The sequence below is a fragment of the Rhizophagus irregularis genome, chromosome 1 (assembly GCF_026210795.1).
Source record: "Rhizophagus irregularis chromosome 1, complete sequence".
In the NCBI taxonomy this organism is placed as follows: domain Eukaryota; kingdom Fungi; phylum Glomeromycota; class Glomeromycetes; order Glomerales; family Glomeraceae; genus Rhizophagus; species Rhizophagus irregularis.
Window position 1 is genome coordinate 1,529,356 of NC_089429.1, and position 25,857 is coordinate 1,555,212.

Below are 25,857 nucleotides of genomic sequence, written 5' to 3' on the forward strand. Positions count from 1 at the left end.
ACATGTCTATATTAGAAAAGTTCAAGAAGTCAAAATAAATAATTAGTAATAACTGAAAGTTAACCAATATAAAAAACTATTATAACTTCACAATTCTTCTTAAATAATAAAAATAAAACAAATAAATGTAATATCTGAAATAATAATAACTTGAGTAAAAAAGCAATGATAAAAAGAAACAAATAAATGTAATATCTGAGATAATAATAACTTGAGTAAAAAAGTAAAAACAAAATAAAAGAAAGAGTTTGTATTTTTCAAACTTATATTATTCACGTTACAAAAACAAATGATCTGCAATCATCTATTGGCTAATTTTCACGTGGTAATCAACACTGATCAGCCAATAATTTTGTTCTTACATTATAGATTTAATTAACCCGGAAAAAGACGGTAAATAGCCTATAGTCCTATACAATAATCTATACAATAACCACAAATGTGCATAATTTGATCAGAAATATGATTAAAAAGTTCTAAGTCCGATAATTACGATTGTTAAGATACCGCTCAACTTTAACAGTTTAACTTTTTAACTGTATAGTTGAAAGCATGATCGATAAATTAAACAATGACAAGAAAAGTTCGCGAATTTTCCTTGGTACTGCTTAATTTTTTTAATTTTTAAGCAGTATCAAGAAAATTCGTGAACTTTTCTTGTCATTGTTTAATCGATTGCTTTGAAAAAAACAATGGTATACTTTGAACAATCCAAGAAAAGTTCGCGCAAATTTTTCTTGCCATTGTTTAATCAATTGCTTTAAAAAAAAAAAACAATGGTATACTTTGAATAATAGCAAGAAGAAAAGTTCGAGCGAATTTTTCTTGCCATTGTTTAATCGATTGCTTTAAATAAACAATGATATACTTCGAATAATAGCAAGAAAAGTTCGCGCGAATTTTACTTGCTATTGTTTAATCAATTGCTTTAAAAAAAACAATGGTATGCTTCGAACAATAGCAAGAAAAGTTCGAGCGAATTTTTCTTGCCATTGTTTAATCAATTGCTTTAAAAAAACAATGATATACTTTGAACAATAGCAAGAAAAGTTCGCGCGAATTTTTCTTGTCATTGTTTAATCGATTGCTTTAAAAAAAAACAATGGTATGCTTCGAACAATAGCAAGAAAAGTTCGAGCGAATTTTTCTTGCCATTGTTTAATCAATTGCTTTAAAAAAAAACAATGGTATGCTTCGAACAATAGCAAGAAAAGTTCGCGCGAATTTTTCTTGCCATTGTTTAATCAATTGCTTTAAAAAAAAAATGCTACTTTGAACAATGGCAAGAAAAGTTCGTGCGAACTTTTCTTGCCATTGTTTAATCAATTGCTTTAAAAAAAACAATGATATACTTTGAACAATGGCAAGAAAAGTTCGCGCGAATTTTTCTTGATACCGCTTAATCTTTAAATTAAAACCTTAGTAAATTACTTTACAGAAATTTCAGTTAGAGTTACGGTTGATATAAAATCAATGTCGATTCTATATTGATCAGACGTCACCATGATGTCGTGATGAAAATCGATTCGACATCTTTAAGTTGAACTTAAATACGTTGATTCGATGTCTATTCGTTTACTAATCGTAGTGATATCGATTCGACATCGAATAACTACGATTAGTAAACGAATAGACATCGAATAATAACATCGCACTTACATTGTTTCAATATTAAGTTAATGTCGAAAAATGTTTATTTTTCCCGCCTTGTGTACATTAAGTAAACATCGAAATGACATCGAACAGGTGTCTATTTGACGTCACACAAACATTATGCGAATCGAGATGACATCGGACGAGCGTTGATTCGACGTCAATCAAACATTCGACATCAGGACACGATGGCTTAGTGTATTTTATTCTAAAAGAAATAAAACGAAAAAAAAACCTAAAAGGAAGTTTATTGAGACTTTTTTACTCATTTCATATATACCAGCATTGTATGTAATGTGATTTTCATTTATTAATTAAGGTTTAATACTAGTTATTATTACTATTATAATACACGGAATTACTATTATAATACATGGAATTATCTGGTGTACTGACAGTAGTACTTTGACTAGTATTACGAGGTGGGTTTTCTAATAACGCCTGCGTTATTAAACTTTTATTTACAATCATAACGTTCCTTAGGTTCAATAAAACACGTATAAGGGATTTAGTGTTTGTTAAATGTGGCGATATTGGGATTTCAGCATGATCAAGATGGAAATATCGCGGTATACCACCTAGATCCTTTACCAAAACATTTAATCGCATATCTAAACCAGCAATTTGAATACCAACAACTCCAAATTCATTACCGGCCGGTCTACATAATGCGTTTATAGCACTTGTCCCGTCTATCATTTCTCTCCACAATTTTACATCATAATCATCTTTTTTTTTTCGCTACATGTAATGCGAGAGCTTTCAACATAAATCAACTCGATATCATTTGTGTCTTGCTTCATTATTCCCATAATATCGGGTTTTTTACCAATTCGTTCTCCATCGATCCCTTTATTTTTTCGAATCTTGCTTGCAATACTCTGACGTTCTGCACTGAAATTTGATAAAAATACACACTAAGTATCTGAGCCATGGTTAAAATAGTAATCACGTGACTACTTACATGCTTGTACAGATATAACCATTTGGTAGGTTCGCCAGGCTTGCACGAAGTAAAGGGACTATAACATCGGTAATATAAGTTCCTTCGCTCTGTTTATTACGGGAAGTACTTGTCGCATAAATTGGACTACTCCATATTTCGCCACTAGGTAAAATAAATATCGGAAAATGTTATCATACAATTACTATTTATATAATGAAGTTATTATTGAAAAACTTACAGTACATCTAAAATTCGACCTGTTATTTTTAATAGATCAGAATCATCTTCTTTCCATTTATTATCGTGTTTGGCATTTTCCACGATTTTATGAGTAGACAATACTTCAAAATTTTCTAAGAAATCCTCACATTTTTTTACAACTAATTTGGGGGGAGTACATTTCATTTTATTGCATGGTTCCTGTTGTTATAATGAAAAAGAATGAGTATGAATGCAATTCATCCAATAACACTAAATTGCTTCTCACCATAAAGATTGGTTTTAATTTGCGATGTAATCCTGTTACTATATACGAGTTATCGCTTAGAACCATGTTTGCTACAGGATCTCGCCACGTAAGATCTGAAAGAACGATATTCTCAACTGTTTTCTTAAGGGCGCTATAGAGAGGCCCATCATCATCACCCAAAGGATGCTATATAGAGAATACCTTTATAAGTATTGGTACGTATGATTATAAAAAATAGAAAAACACATACTTTAAGCTTTTCATTTAACATCTCAATATTTTTCTTTATTTCTTCCTCCGTAGTATCTGGCGTTGATTCCTTATTCTGAAATTATGATTGATTAGATCGTGATAAGATTTTCCAATCCATATATATATATATATTAAGAAATACTGTACCGTATCCAACACCTTGATCTTATTTAATCCTAATATGCTTTTATATCCGCTTTTCATCTACGACAGTTAATTAGCAAATATCGATATAATATAAGTTAGTGACCACATTAATTTTATGAATATTAAATTTTGCTGCACGTGCACAATCATGTAATAGCTAAGATAGTCACGCACAGCTAGAGGAGAGCAGAAACCCTCGACATCTAAAGGATTTGTTCCTAACAACATCGCTCTTCTGGGCCGGCATCCCCCAACCTTCAGCAGTGACAACCAAAACTACTATAACACATTACACTGCCGTAAATTCATCAGTTTGCACAATAACGAATATTAATGCGCCTATTATTACTAACCTCCGTTAAAACCTCCATCACACTTTCTTTTCGTTGGAAATCTCTTATTCTTTTTAACGATGATTTAACCGCACTTTCTACTATTTTTATAACTTCTTCATATGGAAGTAAGTCATTTCTGTTCATTGTCTGGTATATAACGGTAGCAGAACATATAGCATCAAGAGGTCCTTCTAGTAAAAGTTTTTCAACCTTAGCTGTTACTAAACATGACATTATAAAAACTATTAGAGAAAAACGTATTGATATATAAGATATACAATATGAATACAGTAAACAATTAAAAGTCACCGAAGCTCCTTTTACTGCTCTTTTAAATGATATGTTGGGTCGAGCATAATGATATGTTGGGTCGAAGCATAAGAATATGCATAAGAATATGCCTTTTACTGCTCTTTTAAATGATATGTTGGAGCATAGCAACGCCAGAAGTTGGGGGTGATGCATGTAAGCAAATGGCTATTTTTGTTTCACAGCGCCTATATGCATTGTGGCGGAGTGGAGTGAATTGATTGATTGATTTGCTGATCGGGTTACACCAACAATAAAACATGTGATCAAAAATGCCGAGTATAAAGAACGTTAGAGCTGATTCGAAACGTAATAGTAAAATTTTCACAAAAATATATAGTTTTATTAAATCATTACAATAGATAGAATGTTTTTATGTTTCAAGGACGAGGCGACCTTGCATTATGCAAAAGAGAAGATAGAAAAGAGAGAAACGAACGAAAATAACGATTGTACGATTGTACAATTCATAAATTCAAAAATTACTCGAAGGTATTCAATATAAAATAAAGTGAAATAAGGGTACAATCAATCGAGAAACTAGAGAAGAAATAGCAGATGTGGAAAATGAAACGAATACGGACATTATGGAGTTAAAAGGATTTTATTTCTTTTCAATCGCAATATTGCGCTAACAGTATCGACAATATCATGAAAAAAGGTCGTTTTTTCAACTTTAATCTTCAAAACAGCGACAATCCAAATGTCCGGAAAAGACAACAAGCACGATTTGAACGCAAATGTAGGCAAGTTTTTCATAAGTCTGATCTTACAGCTGACGCCTCACTTGAAGATAAACTTTTAGCGTCAAAAAGAAAAGGTTTCCTATTTCAACAATCACAAAATTTCAGAAAGCCGATTATGCATTTGAAATATAAGAAGAAATTTCAGGTTCCACTACAGCGTTACTATACTTTTCAGCTACCGTTCCTTGAATCCTCAACACTACCCGAAGTGCAACGAGAAGTACTACTATATTGCTAAATACTTCGATTCAAATGTCCATGGATCTATATTTGATCCGTCTTATGAGATAACAAAATGGCATCATCATCGATCAAGGACAACATTATTAAATCTCCAACGGACGACAATAATTCAACACCTGTCGTCAATACTTCAGTTGCTTTTGCTGATCCCTCTGGTTCTTCTTCATCTAATACTACTTCGAAAGATGGTCAATTTCCCCTCCATCTTATCCCATTTATCCCTGATGAACCTATCTACAAGGGTGGTCTTACATATTCTAAATTATCTAAGAAAGATAAGAAAAATCTTCAACCGTTGAAAGTTGGTAGCAAACAGTAGATTATTGAAATTGAGGCCATTAAAGCCGCCACGACCAAGAAATCTAAAAAAAATCGGATAAAGCTAATACGGTTTCTAATCCCGTTCCTATCCGTTTGTTCCCGAAGAGCCCATGTATAAGGATGGCAAGCTACATTCTTCGTTATCTCATAATGAAAAGAAAACCCTTCGACCCTTACAAGACAAGTGGGTAGTAAACAGTGGGTAGTAAACAGTGGATTGCTGCAATAAGAGCTATAAAGCTACACGAGATCGCGAAACTCAACTTGCGACATGCATCGATGATTTGAAAGTTCAATGGGAAGACTACTACTGAAATCGCTCTCTATCGCGATAATTTGACTATCGCTCTTACTCATTATCAAAACGTTTGTTATGATTATCACACATACTTGAGACGACAACATTCTCCTATTGCATCATCTTCCTTACCTCCGACAAAAGGAAAAAAGAAACAAAAAGGTCGCGCTACCGACCCTGATTTCAATATCAAACAGTTACAAATTTTAGAAGAAACAATGGACGAAAGCGGTCTCCATCTTGCTCTCACAGTACGGCATAATAAACTATATGAACCGGAATATGTTACTCATCAGGCGCCTCGTCAACTTAAACGGTCAGCCACTAGGAATTTTAATTCGGACTTGCATTACAATCTCCATATGAGGAAAAGGTTTCATCATTTTACTGAAGATTCAGCCTTGGTTACTAATTTTTGTTCGAACTAATAATTTCATTTTATTAGATGCTCTCCCTCTTTTTTATATTTATAGATATATTGGTCCTCTTTTTTCACCACTTTATAGTATTGAAATTTTTCGTATTTTTATATATATAGTATTATAGTTATATAATAACTTAGGTTTTTCTTTTTTTTTCACTATTATGTGATTTGTTCTCTTTTTGTTTTTACAAATTTAACAACTTAAAATAGCGTTAACCACTCCACCTTTTACAGTATTCACAGGTGGCAACCTTATCTTATGGGTTGAAAGGAAAATACGGGTCTGCACTTGTTGTTCGATTGTTTATTTGTGCGTTTTATTACTTTTATTACCTATTCTACTTCGGTTGGGTTTTAGAATAGTTTTTATATAGTTCTAGTCAGGGCTCGATTTATTGGGCGACGATTCTACATTGTGTGTTTTTATAATTTATTAGCTTAAAATTATCAATGTATTCTCCTGGCTTACCTTAAAATCCTTAAAATAAAATAAAATAAAATAAACAAATTCTATATCACGTCATTTATATAAATTACCATTTATCACCATAATCAGATGGTGATGAATAACTATTTGTCACTATAAAATTTCAACTATAGCAATGTATTTTATTATATATTAATAAAGAAATTATCTAACTGTTAAAATACAATGATTTTATTACATAATCCCATAAACCAAACATCTTGACCCTAATCCTAACGTAATTATAATTCAACGTACTGTCCCTAAACGCAATTATAATGCCAACGCACACTGACCTTAACTATAACACAATAGATTTTTCCAAAAAAAAAATCGCCCGACAAAACCCAGTTGAAATTATTAGAATTATAAAAAAAAAAGGATCTCTAATAGATAGAGATATTCAAAAAACCAAAAAAAAACGAAAATAGAAGAAAAAAAAATGAAATCACTAGTCAATCATCATTTCATCATTATCACCGTCGTCATCTTCGTTGAAGTAGTATCTCGGAGAACCAGTATCATCATGATCGCTCGCTTGAATCGATTTATATATTCTCTGAAGTTTATATTCCCTTAAATAATTCTCTTCAATTTTTTTATAATTATAAATTGTTTGTCCCTCTTCTTTGGTCATAATGAGTCCAGTCTCAATGAGTTTGAGCCAAACTTCATACGCGGCATTACTTGTTGTAGATTTGAAAAAATTTATGTCTAAATTTGGAAAAGCGTCAATAATTCCCCATTCACGATTTGAAAGACTAATTAACTTTTCAATTCTCTTTCCTGTTTTTATAAAAATTGATATATCTTGAGTTTTAAATTTGCTAGAACTGCTATATTCAATTATTTTTTTATTCGTTTGATTTTTAATCGTCTCTCCCCTAGCTCTAGTCTTATATAAATTACAATAAACCTCTATTTTTTGATATATCATAAGAAAATTTACATATCCCCTAAACTTTCTTCTTCTTCTTATTTCCGTTTCGATATGCTCTTCAAGAATCTTGTCATAAACTTTTATTAAATGATTAACTAACGTTTTTATAGTATTTTCTTTTATAATATCAAAATCTGAATCAAGCTTTAAGAGGTTTGTTTCTGAAATGATTTCAGGAAAATTTAGTTCATTCTGAAAATCAATTACTACTTTCTCTTCTTCCTCCTCTGAATAATAAACTTTTAAAAAATCCTTGTTATTTTGATTCTCAATTTCAGCTTCAAACTCCTCCTTTGTTAAAGTACTTAACTTTTCTAACAACTTTTTAATATACAATTTAACGTCAATATTGTTTGGATTCATTGTAGGAGGAATAGTTGGTAGATTATCAAAATATAATAGGAGTTTGTGTAGATTTTTTGCCATTTCGATTGCCGGCGCGGTTAAAAATGATCTTAAATCAGTGGTTCTTGCTGTTGATGAACTTACTGAACTAGATCCCGGGGCTACATTTGCTGCTTGTAAAATTGTATTTTCTTCTTTATTGAAAAGTATTTTAAAAATTCCGAATTCTTTACTATCTAAAATTGCTTCTTGGTTTGATGATATATTAAGAGAATTTATACCAAGGCTTTCCATATTTTTATTTATATCTACAACAAATTTTACAATGTTCGATTCTAGAATTGAAACAGAAATAAACGTTTATTCTTAATAAAAATTTTATTTAATAATTATAAAAATTATATATATGATTCTACATACTATTTTGGCTTGATGTTACTTCTTGAACATTCACCTCTTGATGTTGACTTGTTGCTACTTCTTGATCGACTTCTTGATTAACATTCATCATTTGTAAGTAAGAATGTTCGGAAGAAAATTTATGAAAGAGGAAAATTTATTTATGAAAGAGAAAAATTTATGAAAAAGGAAAATTTATTTATGAAAGAGGAAAATTTATGAAGGGGAAAATTTATGAAAGGGGAAAATTTATGATAGAGGAAAATTTATATTTATGATAGAGGAAAATTTATATTTATGATAGAGGAAAATTTATGATTATGATAGAGGAAAATTTATGATTATGATGGAGGAAAATTTATGAACGAGGGAAATTTATGATTATGATAGAGGAAAATTTATGATTATGATAGAGGAAAATTTATGATTATGATAGAGGAAAATTTATGATTATGATGGAGGAAAATTTTATGATAGAGGAAAATTTATGAAAAATTATGAAAAAAGAAAATTATTTAATTATTTCCAGGAAGACAGTTTAAATAGCAAAAGAATGTATTGTATTGAGCGTATGTATTGTTCGAAAGTTGTTATTAATTTTTAATGGCACAAAGAATATATATATACATAATTTGTTTAAATCATGATGTAATAGGTTTCCTTTTAAGCAGCTCCGTTTCTGGGGCGGTTTTTAAGCAGCCCCAAATTAATGGCACAAAAGAAGCAGCCCCGTTTTCTGGGCGCGGTTTTTAAGCAGCCCCAAATTAATGGCACAAAAGAAGCAGCCCCGTTTTCTGGGCGCGGTTTTTAAGCAGCCCCGTTTTCTGGGCACGGTTTCTAATTCCCCGATCCTACTGTAAACTGTATGTATAAATAAATTTCAAAAATAAATTTCACGTGATCATATAGAACCGCGGTATCTTTGGCTTACAGTAATTGGCATAACATTTGTTCTGGGTATTGATTGCAGATATTACGGAGTTTAAAGTTCATATATCAGATATTCGCAATTCCGCAATAATGCAATTAATTGTGGTATCACAGTACTGCGGATTAATTGCGCTTTGGCTATATTTCGTTTTAAAGGGCTTCGGTTTTTGCAAAAAATATACTTTGAACAATGGCAAGAAAAATTCGAGCGAATTTTTCTTGCCATTGTTTAATCAATTGCTTTAAAAAAAACAATGCTATACTTCGAACAATAGCAAGAAAAGTTCGAGCCGCGAACTTTTCTTGCCATTGTTTAATCAATTGCTTTAAAAAAAAAATGCTACTTTGAAAAATGGCAAGAAAAGTTCGAGCGAATTTTTCTTGCCATTGTTTAATCAATTGCTTTAAAAAAAACAATAATAGACTTGAGTTAAACAATGGCAAGAAATGTTCGAGCGAATTTTTCTTGCCATTGTTTAATCAATTACTTTGAAAAAAAACAATGGTATACTTTGAACAATAGCAAGAAAAGTTCGAGCGAATTTTTCTTACCATTGTTTAATCAATTGCTTTAAATAAACAATGATATACTTTGAACAATAGCAAGAAAAGTTCGCGCGAATTTTTCTTGCCATTATTTAATCAATTGCTTTTAAAAAAAAACAATGATATACTTTGAACAATAGCAAGAAAAGTTCGAGCGAATTTTTCTTTCCATTGTTTAATTAATTGCTTTAAAAAAAACAATAATAGACTTGAGTTAAACAATGGCAAGAAATATTCGAACTAATTTTTCTTGCCATTGTTTAATCAATTACTTTGAAAAAAAACAATGGTATACTTTGAACAATAGCAAGAAAAGTTCGAGCGAATTTTTCTTACCATTGTTTAATCAATTGCTTTAAATAAACAATGATATACTTTGAACAATAGCAAGAAAAGTTCGCGCGAATTTTTCTTGCCATTATTTAATCAATTGCTTTTAAAAAAAAACAATGATATACTTTGAACAATAGCAAGAAAGTTCGAGCGAATTTTTCTTGCCATTGTTTAATCAATTGCTTTAAAAAAAAACAATGGTATACTTCGAACAATGGCAAGAAAAGTTCGAGCGAATTTTTCTTGATACTGCTTAATTTTTAAATTAAAACATTAGTACTAAATTAGCTAATTAGAATTAAGCAGTATCAAGAAAATTCGCGAGAATATTCCTTGATACTGCTTAATCTTTAAATTAAAATCTTAATACTAATTTATTAAATTTGATTTATAATTGAGCTTTAAAAATTAAACAGTATAACAGTATTATCAATCAGACTTTGAACTTAAAAATTAAACAGTATTAATGAAAATTCTTGTGAATTTTTCTTTACATCAGTAAATTTTTGGGTAGTGCATACTAGTGTCGAAGTATACATTATAAACATATGGGTTTAAAATGTAGTATTTAATATAAAGTTCATAAAGTTGTAAAATTTATAATAAAAATAATATAAAAAAATACCGTATCTATAGAAAATACGCTATAACGTATGAAATTTTTTATAGAGGCTGGTGATTATTTGCGAACATTACAAATTTAAAACATTTTTTATTTTAGTTTATAAAAAAAAGTAAATGATTATTTTTTCTTGGTTTTCTTTTTATTGTTCTTATTACTGGTACTAACAACCCCACTGGCACTACGATTGACCTCTTCTTTATTAACGGCCATAGGTCTTCTACGCAGGCTTCGTCCGTCTAATGTAATAAATAAGAAAAAATATTAAAAGTTATTTTATTTAAATTAATTAATTATAAAAAATTTTTTTACTTGTAATTTTACTTGTAACTTTCAATCGTTTGTTGTTTGAATCCTCTATTAATAGAAAAAAAATACATTTAATTATTTTTATTTAAATTAAAATATAATCATTTTATAAAAAAAAATTTTACTTTTCATAGGTTCTCCGGTTCATTTTTTTGCTAAATAATAAAAATCACAAACATTAATCACAAACATTAAATTAAGTCATTTCCTATGGTTGATTTGTTACAATATAATTATACCTTGATCTTCGTCTTCAACATCATTTTCTTCATTTCTATTTCGGATTTCTTCGTTTCCTTCAATTCTGATTATTACAGTTCTAATCTCCTCTTCTTGTTCCTTATTCCTAACTTCCTCTTCCTCTTCTTCTTGTTCCTCATTTCTAACTTCTTCCTCTTCCTCTTCTTCTTGTTCCTCATTTCTAACTTCTTCCTCTTCCTCTTCTTCTTGTTCCTCATTTCTAACTTCTTCCTCTTCCTCTACTTCTTGTTCCTCATTTCTAACTTCTTCCTCTTCTTCTTGTTCCTCATTTCTAACTTCTTCTTCTTCCTCGTCTTGATTCCTTTTCTTAAAATATCCGTTTCTATTCTTGGCTTTATGATCGCCTTTCATTAATATAAATTAAATATAAATTAGATTTTTGATCTTTTCTTTTTTTTTTAAAAAAAAAAGAAAAAACAAATATACTCACGGACATGTTGGACGTGTTTTTTTAACAATTCATACGCAAACCAATCATTAAAGCTGAACGGTATATGTAAGTCTTTCGTTCTTAATTTAAACTAAGAAAAGGTTATTATTTCATTATATTTATAAAAAAAAATCTATAAAACAAATAAAAATTACCTTTTCGATTATTTTGAATAAAATGTTCTTAGGAATGTCTTTATAGGCATAATTGTATTCAAGCTGATAATCAGCGCATATGCGCATTGCAGCCTAGTTTTATTGATTATTAAAGTCTTGTTTTGTATAACCAAATTATTTATGTATATACGCACCACAGATGTCGTATACACTTCATTCGAAATATTTAACGCGTTTAACATATCAGCTTTTGAAATATACTTCTTTTTTGGCCTTTGTATAAAACTATGTGTCTTTTAATGATATATTTAAAAAATAAATAAATAACTTAAATAATTAAATACAGTAATAATAATAAGGGCTTACAACAACAGAAGTTATGGACGACGACGGGGAGGGTCTTCGCGTACTCGCTGTGAATGATGTGGAAGGGCTTACAGCAACAGAAGTTATGGATGACGACGTGGAGGGTCTTCGCGTACTCGCTGTGAATGACGTGGAGGGTCTTCGCGTACTCGCTGTGGAGGAAGGCCTTTGGAAACTTAACGCTGTAGAAGGTCTATTATAACTTGTTATTGTTGTGGGAAACGAAAAAGTACTATCCAGAGAACTGAAAATAAATTTTTTTTTAATAAAATTTATGAAGAGTTGCATAAAAATCCTTATTTTTCATACACATACTTTATTTTTTCCAATAAAGCTTCATTTTGTTTCTTGATAAGGTCCAATTGTTCTTGGAGATCATTATTATTGCTCATAGTCACGTAAAAGTATCGAACGTATCGTAAACGTATAAATGTTAAAGAGAAAAAAGTAGGAAAAATACGTGGATTTTTATGATGACTAGGGTTTATTAACATCAGGTGATAAATTAAAATCGCGTACATCCCCCGTGTAAACAGATACGTGAAACAATGTGAAACATGACCTGCCTATATGTAGCGATCATAGGGGCACAAACACTTTAAAAGGACGGATCTCAGCCCATCATTTATTGTCGGGATTGTCGGGTACTCGGGTTACTCGGCTAGTCGGGTTATTGTAGAAAAGATATATAACACGGGACATATATACACATATATATGATGGCGTAGTATAAAGTATAATTGTATATACTATATAATGTAATTATGTTATACGTTAATTTTAGAGTTTATTTTGAGCTTTACCGAATATTACCGAATATTTTCGAGTTCTTTAAAATTTGCTAAGTCCCGTACATTATGAAATCAGTTATAATAAATTTCAAGATTTTTCATTTCGATATTTGTATTTCGAGCTTATTAAGTGTCGGGCTTATGAAATGTCGGGATTTAGAGTGTTGGGATAATATACCAAACTCTCGAATATATATATAAAGAAAGCGAATTCAAAGAAAGTACTAACAAATTATATGTGATAAAACTCTCCAAATACATATAATAAACTTTATTAAATTAAAAAACCATTAAATAAATATATTTTTTTCCTAATTGAAATTATGCCTAAGTGTGAATGTAAACATTGTTTAAATTTATCAAATGGTAGGGGAAGAGTACTTCATAGGACAACAGTAGCTCGACATTTATTAGAAGAAAAAGAGGCACAAGCTCTAGAAGATGAATACCAAAGACTTCATCCTGAAGAAAATTTTTATCATTCTGAAGAGGAAAATTTATACGAAGAAAACTTACGTGAAGAAGACTTGTATGAAGAAAATGAACGATCATTTATGGTGACAAGTGATAATGAAGAAGAAAATGAACGATCATATATGGAAATGTGTGATAATGAAGAAATTCCAGAAGAAACTAATGATGATTTTAGTTTCCAAAATGAAGAAAATGAGAAAACTAATAATTATGAAAATGATCATTATTATTATTATGAAAATGATGATTCAATTTCTGATTCTCAAAATGAATCAGAATCTGATAACATAAATTCTAATGCTGATAATGAAGAAGGTGAATTCCAAAATAAATTATTAATAGTATTTAAATACATTAACTATTTATTAACAATAATGATAAATTTTTTAGATAATACAATTATTTCTGATGAATTGCTTGAAGGATTAAGGCTTTTATATGTGAAATCAAATTTTAATTTTTCTGAAGCTGCATTTAATAATATATATAAAGCTTTCAATAGAAATAAAATGAGCTTAAATAAAATAAAAAAAATACTTGGTTCGATAGTAGGAATTGAACCAAAAATATACGATATGTGTGTCAATTCATGTTGTGCGTTCGTAGGAGTTTTAGAAAATGAAAGAAAGTGTAAATTTTGTAAAGAGGACCGATATTATAGTAATGGTAAATCAAGAAAAAATTTACCTTTTGTCTCTATAATTGAGCGTTTAAAGCTTCAATTTAAAAACTCTAAAAGATCCAAAGAATTATTATATAGGCATAACTATACTAATAATATAGGAGATCTTGTTCATAGGGACATAGGTGATATTTTTGATGGGCTGATTTATAAAGAGTTATTAAATGATGCATATTTTCCCGATCCTAGAGATGTTGCATTTACTGCATCTTGTGACGGTTATCAAATATTTCGACAAAAAACTGATGACTGTTGGGTATTTCTTTTTATAAATAATAATTTGCCTCAAGAATTAAGGGTAAAAAAAGAAAATTTAATGGTAACATTAATAATCCCAGGGCCAAAACAACCTCAAGATTTTAATTCATTTCTCTATCCATTAATTCAAGAGATGAAATTGTTACAAGGTATATTAAAAAATATGAAAAATAATAATTAATATAATATTTATTAATCATATTTTTGTATTTACAGATGGAATATTATGCTATGATGGAAACAAAAAAGAATATTTTACTTTACGTGCTCACATATTAGCTTGGACTGGAGATCTTCCTGCTCTTTCAAAAATTTTATATTTAACGGGACATAATTCATATTCAGGTTGCAGATTCTGTAATCTTCGAGGAACTTTAAATGAAATGAATAGACATGTATATTATCCATTACAACAAAATATTGATTCTATACGATTACCAATTCGAACACATGATGAGATGCTGACTAGCATAAATCAAATAGAACATCTGAAAGGAGATCGTAGAGAAACTTATATACGTAACTGCGGTTAGTTCAATATTTTAAATAAACTCATAGTAAAATTGATTAATATATTTTCTGAATTTTTAAAATTCTTGTTTAATAAAAAAAAATTAGGAATTAAAGGAAAGAGTATATTATTTGAGTTATCTTCTATAAAATTTCCACGTTCATTTCCAGTGGATATAATGCACCTTTTTTTCGAAAACATTGCACCTCACATGTTTCGACATTGGATAGGAAAATTCTATCCAAAAAATGATGAACGGAATTCAAATAATTATACAATAAGTTCTAAAACATGGATTGAAATTGGTGAAATCATGGAAAAAAATAGATCTAATATGCCATCTGATATTGGACGTCCTCCACGCAATATCATTAAACATTCGGCTGGGTTTAAAGCTGTGGAATGGGCAAATTGGATTATTTTATTTTCTTTACCATTATTAAAAGGAAGGCTGCCACAAAGGTAATAATAAATAAAAAGAGTTAATTGTTAAAAAATTGATAATATAGGAAAGCTTATTTAAATAATTTAAAATAATAGTTACTTCTTAGGATGGTCAAATTTTGTTGAAGCTGTTCAGTTATGTATTCAACCTCGAATAGATTTTGAAGATCTAGATAAAATCCGAAATTTATTGATACAATTTTATAATCATTATGCAAGGTATCATCTTTATGGAATTATATAATAATATTTTATACATTAATTAACATGTCTTTTTATAATAATAGTTCATACGGGTTAGAAGGAGAAAGATTGCCGGTGTATTTAATTTCTTTTCATTACTCTCTGCATATAGGAGATTGTATTGAAGATCTTGGTCCTTGTCGTGGATTTTGGCAATTTCCGATGGAAAGGTATTGTGGAATGTTAATTCCACTTATTAGCTCTCGAAAACTTCCATATGTGAATTTAATTAATAATGTGTTGCTGCAAGAAAGGTTTAAGTATCTACAATTTTTACCAACGTATGATGAAAAAGTTTTTTCCAATTTCAAAGAAAAGGAAAAAGCATGGCCATCGCATAGGGTAAAGTCTAGTATTGTATATGATAATCAGTATGAATTTTATTCTCCGTGTGTTAATTGTAAACTAACAAAAAATGAGGCTATAAAATTAAAGCAATGCTATGCAGCTATATTCCAAAAAAACGCCAGGGATATTAGAGTAATTTTTAATTATAACTACTTTGCATTGTATATTTATTTATTTTTGAATACTTTTACAGATGTAATATCATTATTTATTATTTAGGACATTGAAGAAAGTTATATGAAGTATGGGAAACTTCGTACAAAAGATGGCAATATTGTATCTTCTAAATGGTGGAAAAAAGAAAATGATAGTAGTCGAAATGATTATTGTGTCGCTGTAAGAAATTGATAATTAGATTTTATAATTATTATAAATATCATTCAAATATTAAACAGAAAATTTTATTATAGATTAACTTAACTATTGATGAACAAGAAGAGGAGACTTTTGGACAAGTTGAATATTTCATGCTCCATAATATGCAAAATCAAGAACGAATGTTTGCATATATTCGAAAAATCAAAAAATTGGAGAAAAATATTGGAAATTTAAAATTTTTTGATTGCTTCGGTCCTCTACAATATGTGGAAGTAATTGGTATTGATAGAACTGTTGGATTTTTTGAAGTGTATGATAAAAAAAATTATTATATAATAGACAAATATGCAAACTGGTAATAACTGCAAGCTGATAATAAAATAACATTTTTTCATCTTTATAAGAATAAAGTTTTCGTAAATTTTTATTTATTTTGATGATCGGGAATGTCAATTTACTTTTAACTTTATAAAGGCCTAAATTTAAGGAAAATTAAGTTTCAATCGCTAATATTTTCGAGTTCAATAAATCTTTATATTGGTTTCATAATAAATAAACGAGAATTTCAAATTTTTTTTTGTCGTAAAATAATAATTTTTTTGACGTAATTGAACCAGTTGCGATAAACATACACGTGATCGGTACTACGGTTAAATGTTATCGATTTTATACATATAGGTATACGTTACGGCGGGTACACAGATATAAATATGTAATCATTAAATTTGCGTGTCTGATAATGGTAAAAATTTTGGTTTTTGGCCAAATTTCGTTAAATTAATTGAGATAATGGATATCTTGTTAACAAATTTATGTTTTATTTATTCAATAAATATTTCTTTGTCATTGTTTAATCAATTGCTTTAAAAATAAACAATGGTATACTTTGAACAATGGCAAGAAAAGTTCGCGCGAACTTTTCTTGCCATTGTTTAATCAATTGCTTTAAAAAAAAACAATGATATACTTTGAACAATAGCAAGAAGAAAAGTTCGCGCGAACTTTTCTTGCCATTGTTTAATCAATTGCTTTAAAAAAAACAATGATATACTTTGAACAATAGCAAGAAGAAAAGTTCAAGCGAATTTTTCTTACCATTGTTTAATCAATTGCTTTAAAAAAAACAATGGTATACTTTGAACAATAGCAAGAAAAGTTCGCGCGAATTTTTCTTGCCATTGTTTAATCAATTACTTTGAAAAAAAAAACAATGGTATACTTTGAACAATGGCAAGAAAAGTTCGAGCGAAATTTTCTTGCCATTGTTTAATCAATTGCTTTAAAAATAAACAATGATATACTTCGAACAATGGCAAGAAAAATTCGCGCGAATTTTTCTTGCCATTGTTTAATCGATTGCTTTAAAAAAAAACAATAGACTTGAGTTAAACAATGGCAAGAAATGTTCGAGCGAATTTTTCTTGCCATTGTTTAATCAATTACTTTGAAAAAAAAACAATTGTATACTTTGAACAATGGCAAGAAAATTTCGAGCGAACTTTTCTTGCCATTGTTTAATCAATTGCTTTAAAAATAAACAATTGTATACTTTGAACAATGGCAAGAAAAATTCGCTCGAAATTTTCTTACCATTGTTTAATCAATTGCTTTAAATAAACATATTAATATCAGTTACGAGATCCGATTCACTATCACTAACAATTACAGGAGGAACACAATGTTTAACATGTTGAGTATATCCAGATTTGGAGGAAAATGTTCTTGAGCAATATGGGCATTCCTGGGGTATCATTTTAAGGTATTTGTATAGGATTTGAATTATTTACTTGCTATTGCCTTTGGTAAAAATGACCGTATTTATACGCAAATTTTTATTTCCTTCAGTAAAAATGGCCATATTTACATATAAAATTATTTATCATATGGCCGTGAATCTCATTAAGATCAGCCGATCCACAAAAATTTGTTACTTTGATCTTTTTTTTTGCACGTAATTAATAAAAAATATGTTTTTTCACCACAAAATACGTTTTTATTTTATTGTTTTTATTTTATTGAAGTTTTCTTTAAAAATCTTTGGTCCCGGATCAGCCGAATTGAATAAAATTTTACTAGAATTGGATAAATGATCGGCCGATAAAAGCCGATCATATTTCGATTATTTCCAGAGATCGGCACATGAAGTAAAAAGTCAAATTTGCCTTAAATTTATTATTGAATTGAAAATTTTATTTGGTTTGTTACAAAAAATTTGCAAATTTTTATATATAAAATTCTTGCTAAGCCCTTTACTTTAAAAAAAACATATTTCCATCAGCACCTCCCCCATTCAAAATTGAAAAACATGCACACTTGTTAAATTTAGTAATATAGAAAAGAATTATATTAATTAGTCAGAACCTTTAAAGGAAAAAGGATATAATATTATCGAAAAAGAAGAATTTTTTTACTTACGGAATCAATATATTTTTTAGTTTTTGCCGTCTGTTCTATCATCATCTAATAATTTCTGACCGTTAATAATTTAAATAAATTAGTTAATAAATAGATACCATTATTACAATTTAAGTTCAAAATTATGAAATTTACCATATAATATTCTATTTTATTTTTCATTGTATTTTCATTTGTTTGTATTGTTTTAGACTTTGGGTCCAATAATACTGCGAACGTGGCTGTTACGAAGGCGAGATGCAAAGAAGATGGATATTCTCCAGCGAATACTCTTTCAAGTATTCGCGTAAGCACGCCCAAACTTCCATTTTGATTAAAAAGTTTATTGTAACATTCAGCCACTGCAGGATGATTTTTCCATTCAATTATCCCTGCTGATGAAGTGTTAGTATTGATGGGTGGCAAAATTACTTCTCCAAAATAGCTGAATAAAGCATCTCTAGCTTTAGTTGTCAAGCAACTTCGTAGGGATCTTTGTTTTGATAGAAGCTTTTATTAAAAAAAAAAGATTATTATTATTTATTAGTTTTCTAAAACGTAAATATTAAATATAAAAAATTTACTTCTGGACAAATTTTGTTGTTAAAATATGAAATCCACTGCGTTTTAGTAGTGAATTTGTTGTAAAAGTCTTGATGTCGAATTTTGAGAAATTCCTCAGTTGCTTCTCGTAATTCTTCTTTGGTAGGGTATATACTTATATTAAATGTTGCTTTAGCAACATCTTTTATTATGGTCTAAAGAAATATAATTTGAGTTATAATATGTATATGACTTTAAAATTTAAAAAAGCTAGACTAACCTTTATGAAGTTATTATCACCGGAATTATCAGATTCGACCATCTCCTCAATATGCTTCATTCTATTGCATAAAAATTCCAAATGTTTATTGGTTTTTACGTTCTCCTCGATTAATTTAGTGTTGAACTGTTTATTTTGTTCTATCATATTATCAACCTTTTTGTTGAGTTTTATGAGTTGTTCTAATAAAATAAATTTTTGTTATAAAATATAAATTATCATAATTTTAAAAAACGATAATATTCAAATATTTGCATACCATTAAAAACTTCATAGCTATTTTCGCTCATGCTACTCGTGCTACTCATACTACTTTCAATACCTCGGCGTTTGTTTGATGTTTCTTCACCCGCCGATAGAAGTTTTTGAATTTTATTTCGAAATTCTGATCTATCTCCGGACATGTTTGTAATGTTGATGATAATAGAGAATTATAAAATTTATGATAAGGTAAGAATCCTCACGAAAAAAAATATTGAGCAAGTCTTTATTTTACGGTATTTATGAATATTAAATGTACATACGTGGATATAAAAAAATCTAAATTAGGAAAAACTTAGAAGTTGCTATAAATGTATCCACGTGGAACCAATATCGATGTATGTGGAAAAGCTTAATAATATTTAATGGTTATGAATTATTATGAATGTACATACGTGGATCAGGGACTAAAATAGTACTGTAAAAGTCGGAAAAAACGATAAATTTTGAAAATATACGAAAATTTTCATTTTTCCTGCGACCTGTTAATGCCAATATAAAAAATAAAAACAATCCCCTGAGCTCAATCAATACTAATGGTTACGAATTATTAAATATATATGTGGATATAAAAAAATCTAAGAAGAAGTATAAATCATACCCAGAAGTTATTAAATGTGCCTACGTGGAACCAATATCAATGTATGTGGATCAGGGTCTAAAATAGTACGTGGAACAAATATCGATCAGGGTCTAAAATGGTACGTGGAACAAAGATCGAAACCCCAGAAAAATACGATATATTTAAAAAGTATCCAAAAATTTTCAGTAAAATAAACATAATATATAAAAACCAATAAATTAAAGCCCGTCAGCAAATTTTTTGTACCTACGTGGAATCAAATCGATGTATGTGGAGAAGGACACGTGGATTTGGGTCTACATATGTGGATATAAAAAAAATCTAAGAAAAAGTATTAATCATACTCGGGTTATTATAAATGTACCTATGTGGAACCAATATCGATGTATGTGGAGAAGAACACGTGGATTCGGGTCTACATATGTGGATATAAAAAAAATCTAAGAAAAAGTATTAATCATACTCGGGTTATTATAAATGTACCTACGTGGAACCAATATCAATGTATGTGGATTAGAGTCTAAAATAGTACGTGAAACAAATATCGATCAGGGTCTAAAATAGTACGTGAAACAAATATCGATCAGGGTCTAAAATGGTACGTGGAACAAAGATCGAAACCGCAGAAAAACACGATATATTTTAAAAGTATCCAAAAATTTTCAGTAAAATAAACATAAAATATAAAAACCAATAAATTAAAGCCCGTCGGCAAATTTTTTGATAAATCTGATTAAATCCTGATGCGAATACTAAAAAAGTATACATATGTAGTTATTCAGTAAAATTCGAAGCGGATATCACATATACGTACCAGGGACGATGATTTTTTGTTGTGATAAAATTTATAAAATATGTTTGTAATAAACTAGTATTTTGATTTTGTTTATTGGTGATATTTTGTTGGTTAATTAGCTTAATAAAGCAAAAAATATGAAAAAAAAACTAAATTAACAAAAAACTAGCTGTAAGTAAGAATCAAGATGCTGAAGTCGTGGTCAATAAAGGGGAAAATAGGCAAATTTTTTTGTTGAAAAAAATCGAGAGTATGAACAAATTCTTTTGAAAAAGGTGAAATAAAATGAAAAATGGTAGTAATTACTACCCTGATGGTAATTACCCCTTTGTTGATTATCTTGTAAAATAGCATGAATTTTCGCTATTTTTTTCATTTCTGGTATTAACTCGCAATTCAGCTTCATATAATCTTTAGCATAAAAAATCAGTCGAAACTAAGAATTCCACCGTGTTGCATTAGGTAACGGAATTTTACGTGGTGATGCAATTCCATGTTCTTTTAAGTGAACTGTGTACGTCTTCGTGTAGGAGCATTAATAAAAACGTTCTTTATATCTTGCAGAAAGCTTTTTAGATGTTAAATTGGGAAAAGTCTCGCTGAAAAAAAAATTTTTTTATTAGTAAAGACAGGTAAGATTCAAAGATTAAGATTATCATGAACTATACCCGATTTATGCGCACAACATGGCGCATGTATAACTGAGCATAACACTTTTCATATAAGCCGCAGAATTAGCGTATAATTTTAACTTTACCGAATATTTCCGAGTTCTTTAAATTTTGCTAAGTGTCCCAACCTTTTTGAAAAATCCGAAGGCATCCGGTTTATTCATATCTAATCCGGATTTAAAAATAAATCCGGTTTGAAACTCTAGGTGCGAAGGATTTCGAGCGTAATATTTCGTAACGATTCCGGTACGTAAAACTTGCGAAGGATTTCGAGCGTAATATTTTGTAACGATTCCGGTACGTAAATTTTCGAAGGATTTCGAGCGTAATATTTCGCAACGATTACGGTACGTAAATTTTCGAAGGATTTCGAGCGTAATATTTTGTAACGATTCCGGTACGTAAATTTTCGAAGGTTTCGAGCGTAATATTTCGCAACGATTACGGTACGTAAATTTTCGAAGGATTTCGAGCGTAATATTTCGTAACGATTCCGGTACGTAAATTTTCGAAGGATTTCGAGCGTAATATTCCGCAACGATTACGGTACGTAAAATTTGCAAAAGTATATGCTATAATATTCCGGAAGTTTATGATACCCGTAAACTTACGTATGTTTACTCCGTAAATTTACGGACATCGTAACTTACGTAATATTATGCCCGATTAAATTTGCTGATGACTACTTCGAACAATAGCAAGAAAAGTTCGCGCAATGGTAGATCAAGTAGTAGAATATAAGGATTTTAATATACCGTATCTATTATTCACAGTAAAATACGTTATAAACGTATGATTTAATATACCGTATCTATAGCAGAAATGAATGATACGTTATAGACGTATGAATTTAATATACCGTATCCATATTTTGCGAACAGTATACAAAATACCGATATACAGTAGAAAGATATTTATACAATATACGTTACAAATGTATGAAATTAAAATACCGTATCATACAGTCTATTCACCGTATACTTTGTTACATTTTTTATTATTGGCATTTTGCGAACAGTATACATAATACTGATGTGCAGTATATAAAATTGCGAACAGTATCAAAGATGCGAATATACAGTATATAAACAGTGTGCATATTTTTTATAGGGTGGGTGTGTAACACTGGTGTAAAGATGTATGTAAAGAATATGTATAATGCTTTTTTTTTAAAAAAAAATAGGCAGAAACATTATCAATTGTTCTTAAAAAAAAAAAATCTTTTTTTTAATACAATATTCGAAGTACAAAAAAGGAATACAAAAGGAGTTTTCATCTATTTTTAAATTACACAGCCATCTTAAAATGACAGGAATATTTGTGTACAAATTATTCCGAATAAAGATAAATCAAAATTTTTTAGCTTATAAAATCTGAAACATAAATTTTATGCAGTGTGAAAAAAAAAAAAGTATTTTAGTTTTTAATTTTTATAAATCTTGTATAGTGTAAAAAAAAAGTGTTTATTTTTTATAAATTGTGAAAAAAAAGTATCATCAGGAAGTCACGGGAAAAATGTTCATCAAATGTACATCAGTCACTTGATGTACATCATAAAGAAACGCTGAACATCGGACCCTGCAATGTACTACCGATGTCACAACATTCGATGTGCATCACCTAAATTTAATGTTCATTAACGATGTACATTATTTTAAGATAATAAACATCATATCAATATTTTATTATTTATGTTAATATGTCAATGTTAAATATTATTGAATAATAAATTATTTTATTAAATTACATTATAACAATCTATACTAAAGTCTACTATAAAATCTATACTACTTAACTGATTGGGAAAAAAATGTCGAATAATAAAGTATTATGTATATGTTCCAAATGTAAAAAAAAAGGATCAGATAATATTGGTAAATATGTGCATCCTACTACCAAATGGAGACATATTAAAAATGCAAAAAAGAATTATAATTTTAGCGACAACGATGATGATAGCGACGATGATAGCGATGATGATAATAATAATAACGATTATAACGACGATAATAACGATAACGATAATGATAATAATAATAACGACCATGACAACGACTACGATGATGATAACGATCACGATGACGACCACGATAATGATGGCGATAATGATGATAATAATAACGACTACGATGATAATAATTATGATGATAATGATGTAGAATATAAACAGTAAGTATTAAGGAGAATATTTCTGTTATTCGTTAATTAATAATGATTATTAAATGTTTTATATTATATTTTAATTGTAATGATGATAGGAGGAATGAATTTGATAATAGATCTTCAAGATCTCCTACTCCCGTTCTCATGGTAATTGATGATGACAATCAAGAACACCATGACAATGAATCTTGACAATTCTGATGAAAAAGCAGAATCATCAACTGCAACTGAAATTGAATCTTATGAAAGTTTATATGATTCTTTTGATGATAATAATACGTTTGAAGTATTACAAAAAGGACTATATAGTAGCGATAACGAATCATCTGATGACGGTATTAATTTAACAGAAGGTAATATACGCAATATTTATTTATTTATTTAAAATTATTTATTATTAATGCAAATACATATTATTTGTAGGGTCTAATATTGTAGGGTCTAATATTAATAGTATTAATGATGAAGTTGCTAGAGGTTTACGTCTTCTTGAAGTAAAAAATTGACGAAATATTACTGATGCAGCCTTTAAAGAAATTGTTACTGCAGCTAGTGGTAATTTTACAAGTCAATATACGCTAATAAAAACACTTAAAAATATAGTTCCTATTAAACCAATTTGGGTTGATATGTGCATAAATTCATGCTGCGCTTTTACTGGTAATTTGGAAACATTAAATAAATGTACCTATTGTAAAGCTGACCGTTATCAAGAAGGAGGACGACCAAGAGCACAAGTAGCATATTTTTCAATTCAGAATCGATTTAAAATTCAATATCAAGATCCAACACGCGCAAAACAATTACGTTATCGTTCTGAATATATTACCAGAGAAGATGATGGTGCTATTGGCGATGTATTTGACGGCTCACAATATAAATATCTATCCCAAAAGGGATATTTTCAAGACGATCGTGATATTGCACTTTTAGGTTCTGTTGACGGTTATCAACTATTCAAACAAAAATGTGATGATTGTTGGATAGTTTTATTTATTAATGCTAATTTGCCACCCCATCAACGTGTAAAAAAAGAAAATTTACTTATTACTTCAATCATCCCGGGTCCTAAAGCTCCAAAAAATTTTAATTCTTTTATGAAACCAATAGTTGAAGAATTATGCTTATTAAATGGTAATTTTAATTACATACATTATGATAAAACTTAATGATAAAAAAAATATATTAAAAATAATTGTAAATTTGTAAATTTGTAGATGGTGTTGAATGCTATGATGGTGCTACGAATGAGAATTTCCTCTTAAAAGTTACGGTACTTTCCTGGTCTGGAGATACTCCCGGATTGTCAAAACTTGCTTGCTTAACTGGACATAATTCATACATGGCATGTCGTTACTGTGATCTTTATGGAATATATAATAATCATGTATATTATCCTACAACACCACCACCATCAATTGAAACATATAAAACTTATAATCCATCAGATTTACCAAAAAGAACTCATAGAGATTATATGATAAGAATTGAACAAATAACGACAATACCGCCATCAAGAACACGCGATACATTAATTTCTGATTTAGGTAAATAATAAATCTATTGCAACATAATTTTTTTTACTATAAAATTAATAATTATTATTTTGAAATAGGTGTTACAGGACGTAGTGTTTTATTAGAAATAGAAACAACTCGATTTCCTACATGTTTTCCAATAGATATTATGCATTTGTTTTATGAAAACATCGCATTATATATGTTAAAACATTGGATGGGTTGTTTTTTTAAAGATTCTATTCTTAATGATCAGCCATATGTAATTAACAACAAACAATGGACTGAGATTGGGATTGAAATGGAAACCGTAAGAAAATCCATTCCAACTGATTTTGGTCGACCACCATGAAATATCTTACATCACCATAATG

At 29.2% G+C, this 25,857-nt stretch overlaps 6 protein-coding genes across 6 annotated transcripts; 2 read left to right on the forward strand and 4 right to left on the reverse strand.

The window, feature by feature from the left end:
* Nucleotides 1-1,980: 1,980 nt before the first annotated feature.
* On the reverse strand, nucleotides 1,981-4,036 carry OCT59_000283 (uncharacterized protein; the record flags this gene model as incomplete). The annotated part of the gene is made up of 9 exons (XM_066138729.1): nucleotides 1,981-2,381; nucleotides 2,483-2,547; nucleotides 2,618-2,761; nucleotides 2,838-3,019; nucleotides 3,087-3,254; nucleotides 3,319-3,393; nucleotides 3,480-3,524; nucleotides 3,642-3,722; nucleotides 3,821-4,036. 9 exons carry the CDS (start codon nucleotides 4,034-4,036, stop codon nucleotides 1,981-1,983), a joined length of 1,377 nt encoding a protein of 458 aa, XP_065988198.1.
* Nucleotides 4,037-5,152: 1,116 nt separating this feature from the next.
* OCT59_000284 (uncharacterized protein) lies at nucleotides 5,153-6,147 on the forward strand (the record flags this gene model as incomplete). The annotated part of the gene is made up of 2 exons (XM_066138730.1): nucleotides 5,153-5,401; nucleotides 5,713-6,147. 2 exons carry the CDS (start codon nucleotides 5,153-5,155, stop codon nucleotides 6,145-6,147), a joined length of 684 nt encoding a protein of 227 aa, XP_065988199.1.
* Nucleotides 6,148-7,060: 913 nt separating this feature from the next.
* Nucleotides 7,061-8,402, reverse strand: OCT59_000285 (uncharacterized protein; the record flags this gene model as incomplete). The annotated part of the gene is made up of 3 exons (XM_066138731.1): nucleotides 7,061-7,870; nucleotides 8,039-8,229; nucleotides 8,315-8,402. 3 exons carry the CDS (start codon nucleotides 8,400-8,402, stop codon nucleotides 7,061-7,063), a joined length of 1,089 nt encoding a protein of 362 aa, XP_065988200.1.
* A 2,442-nt stretch (nucleotides 8,403-10,844) lies between these two features.
* Nucleotides 10,845-12,598, reverse strand: OCT59_000286 (uncharacterized protein; the record flags this gene model as incomplete). The annotated part of the gene is made up of 8 exons (XM_066138732.1): nucleotides 10,845-10,963; nucleotides 11,037-11,081; nucleotides 11,273-11,638; nucleotides 11,725-11,815; nucleotides 11,880-11,972; nucleotides 12,035-12,133; nucleotides 12,207-12,450; nucleotides 12,522-12,598. 8 exons carry the CDS (start codon nucleotides 12,596-12,598, stop codon nucleotides 10,845-10,847), a joined length of 1,134 nt encoding a protein of 377 aa, XP_065988201.1.
* A 6,108-nt stretch (nucleotides 12,599-18,706) lies between these two features.
* Nucleotides 18,707-19,896, reverse strand: OCT59_000287 (uncharacterized protein; the record flags this gene model as incomplete). Its single annotated transcript, XM_066138733.1, has 5 exons — nucleotides 18,707-18,745; nucleotides 18,826-19,179; nucleotides 19,254-19,427; nucleotides 19,493-19,674; nucleotides 19,752-19,896. The coding sequence occupies 5 exons, from the start codon at nucleotides 19,894-19,896 to the stop codon at nucleotides 18,707-18,709; spliced, it is 894 nt and encodes a 297-aa protein (XP_065988202.1).
* Nucleotides 19,897-23,613: 3,717 nt separating this feature from the next.
* Nucleotides 23,614-23,976, forward strand: OCT59_000288 (uncharacterized protein; the record flags this gene model as incomplete). Its single annotated transcript, XM_066138734.1, has 1 exon — nucleotides 23,614-23,976. The coding sequence occupies one exon, from the start codon at nucleotides 23,614-23,616 to the stop codon at nucleotides 23,974-23,976; it is 363 nt and encodes a 120-aa protein (XP_065988203.1).
* Between the last annotated feature and the right edge of the window lie 1,881 nt (nucleotides 23,977-25,857).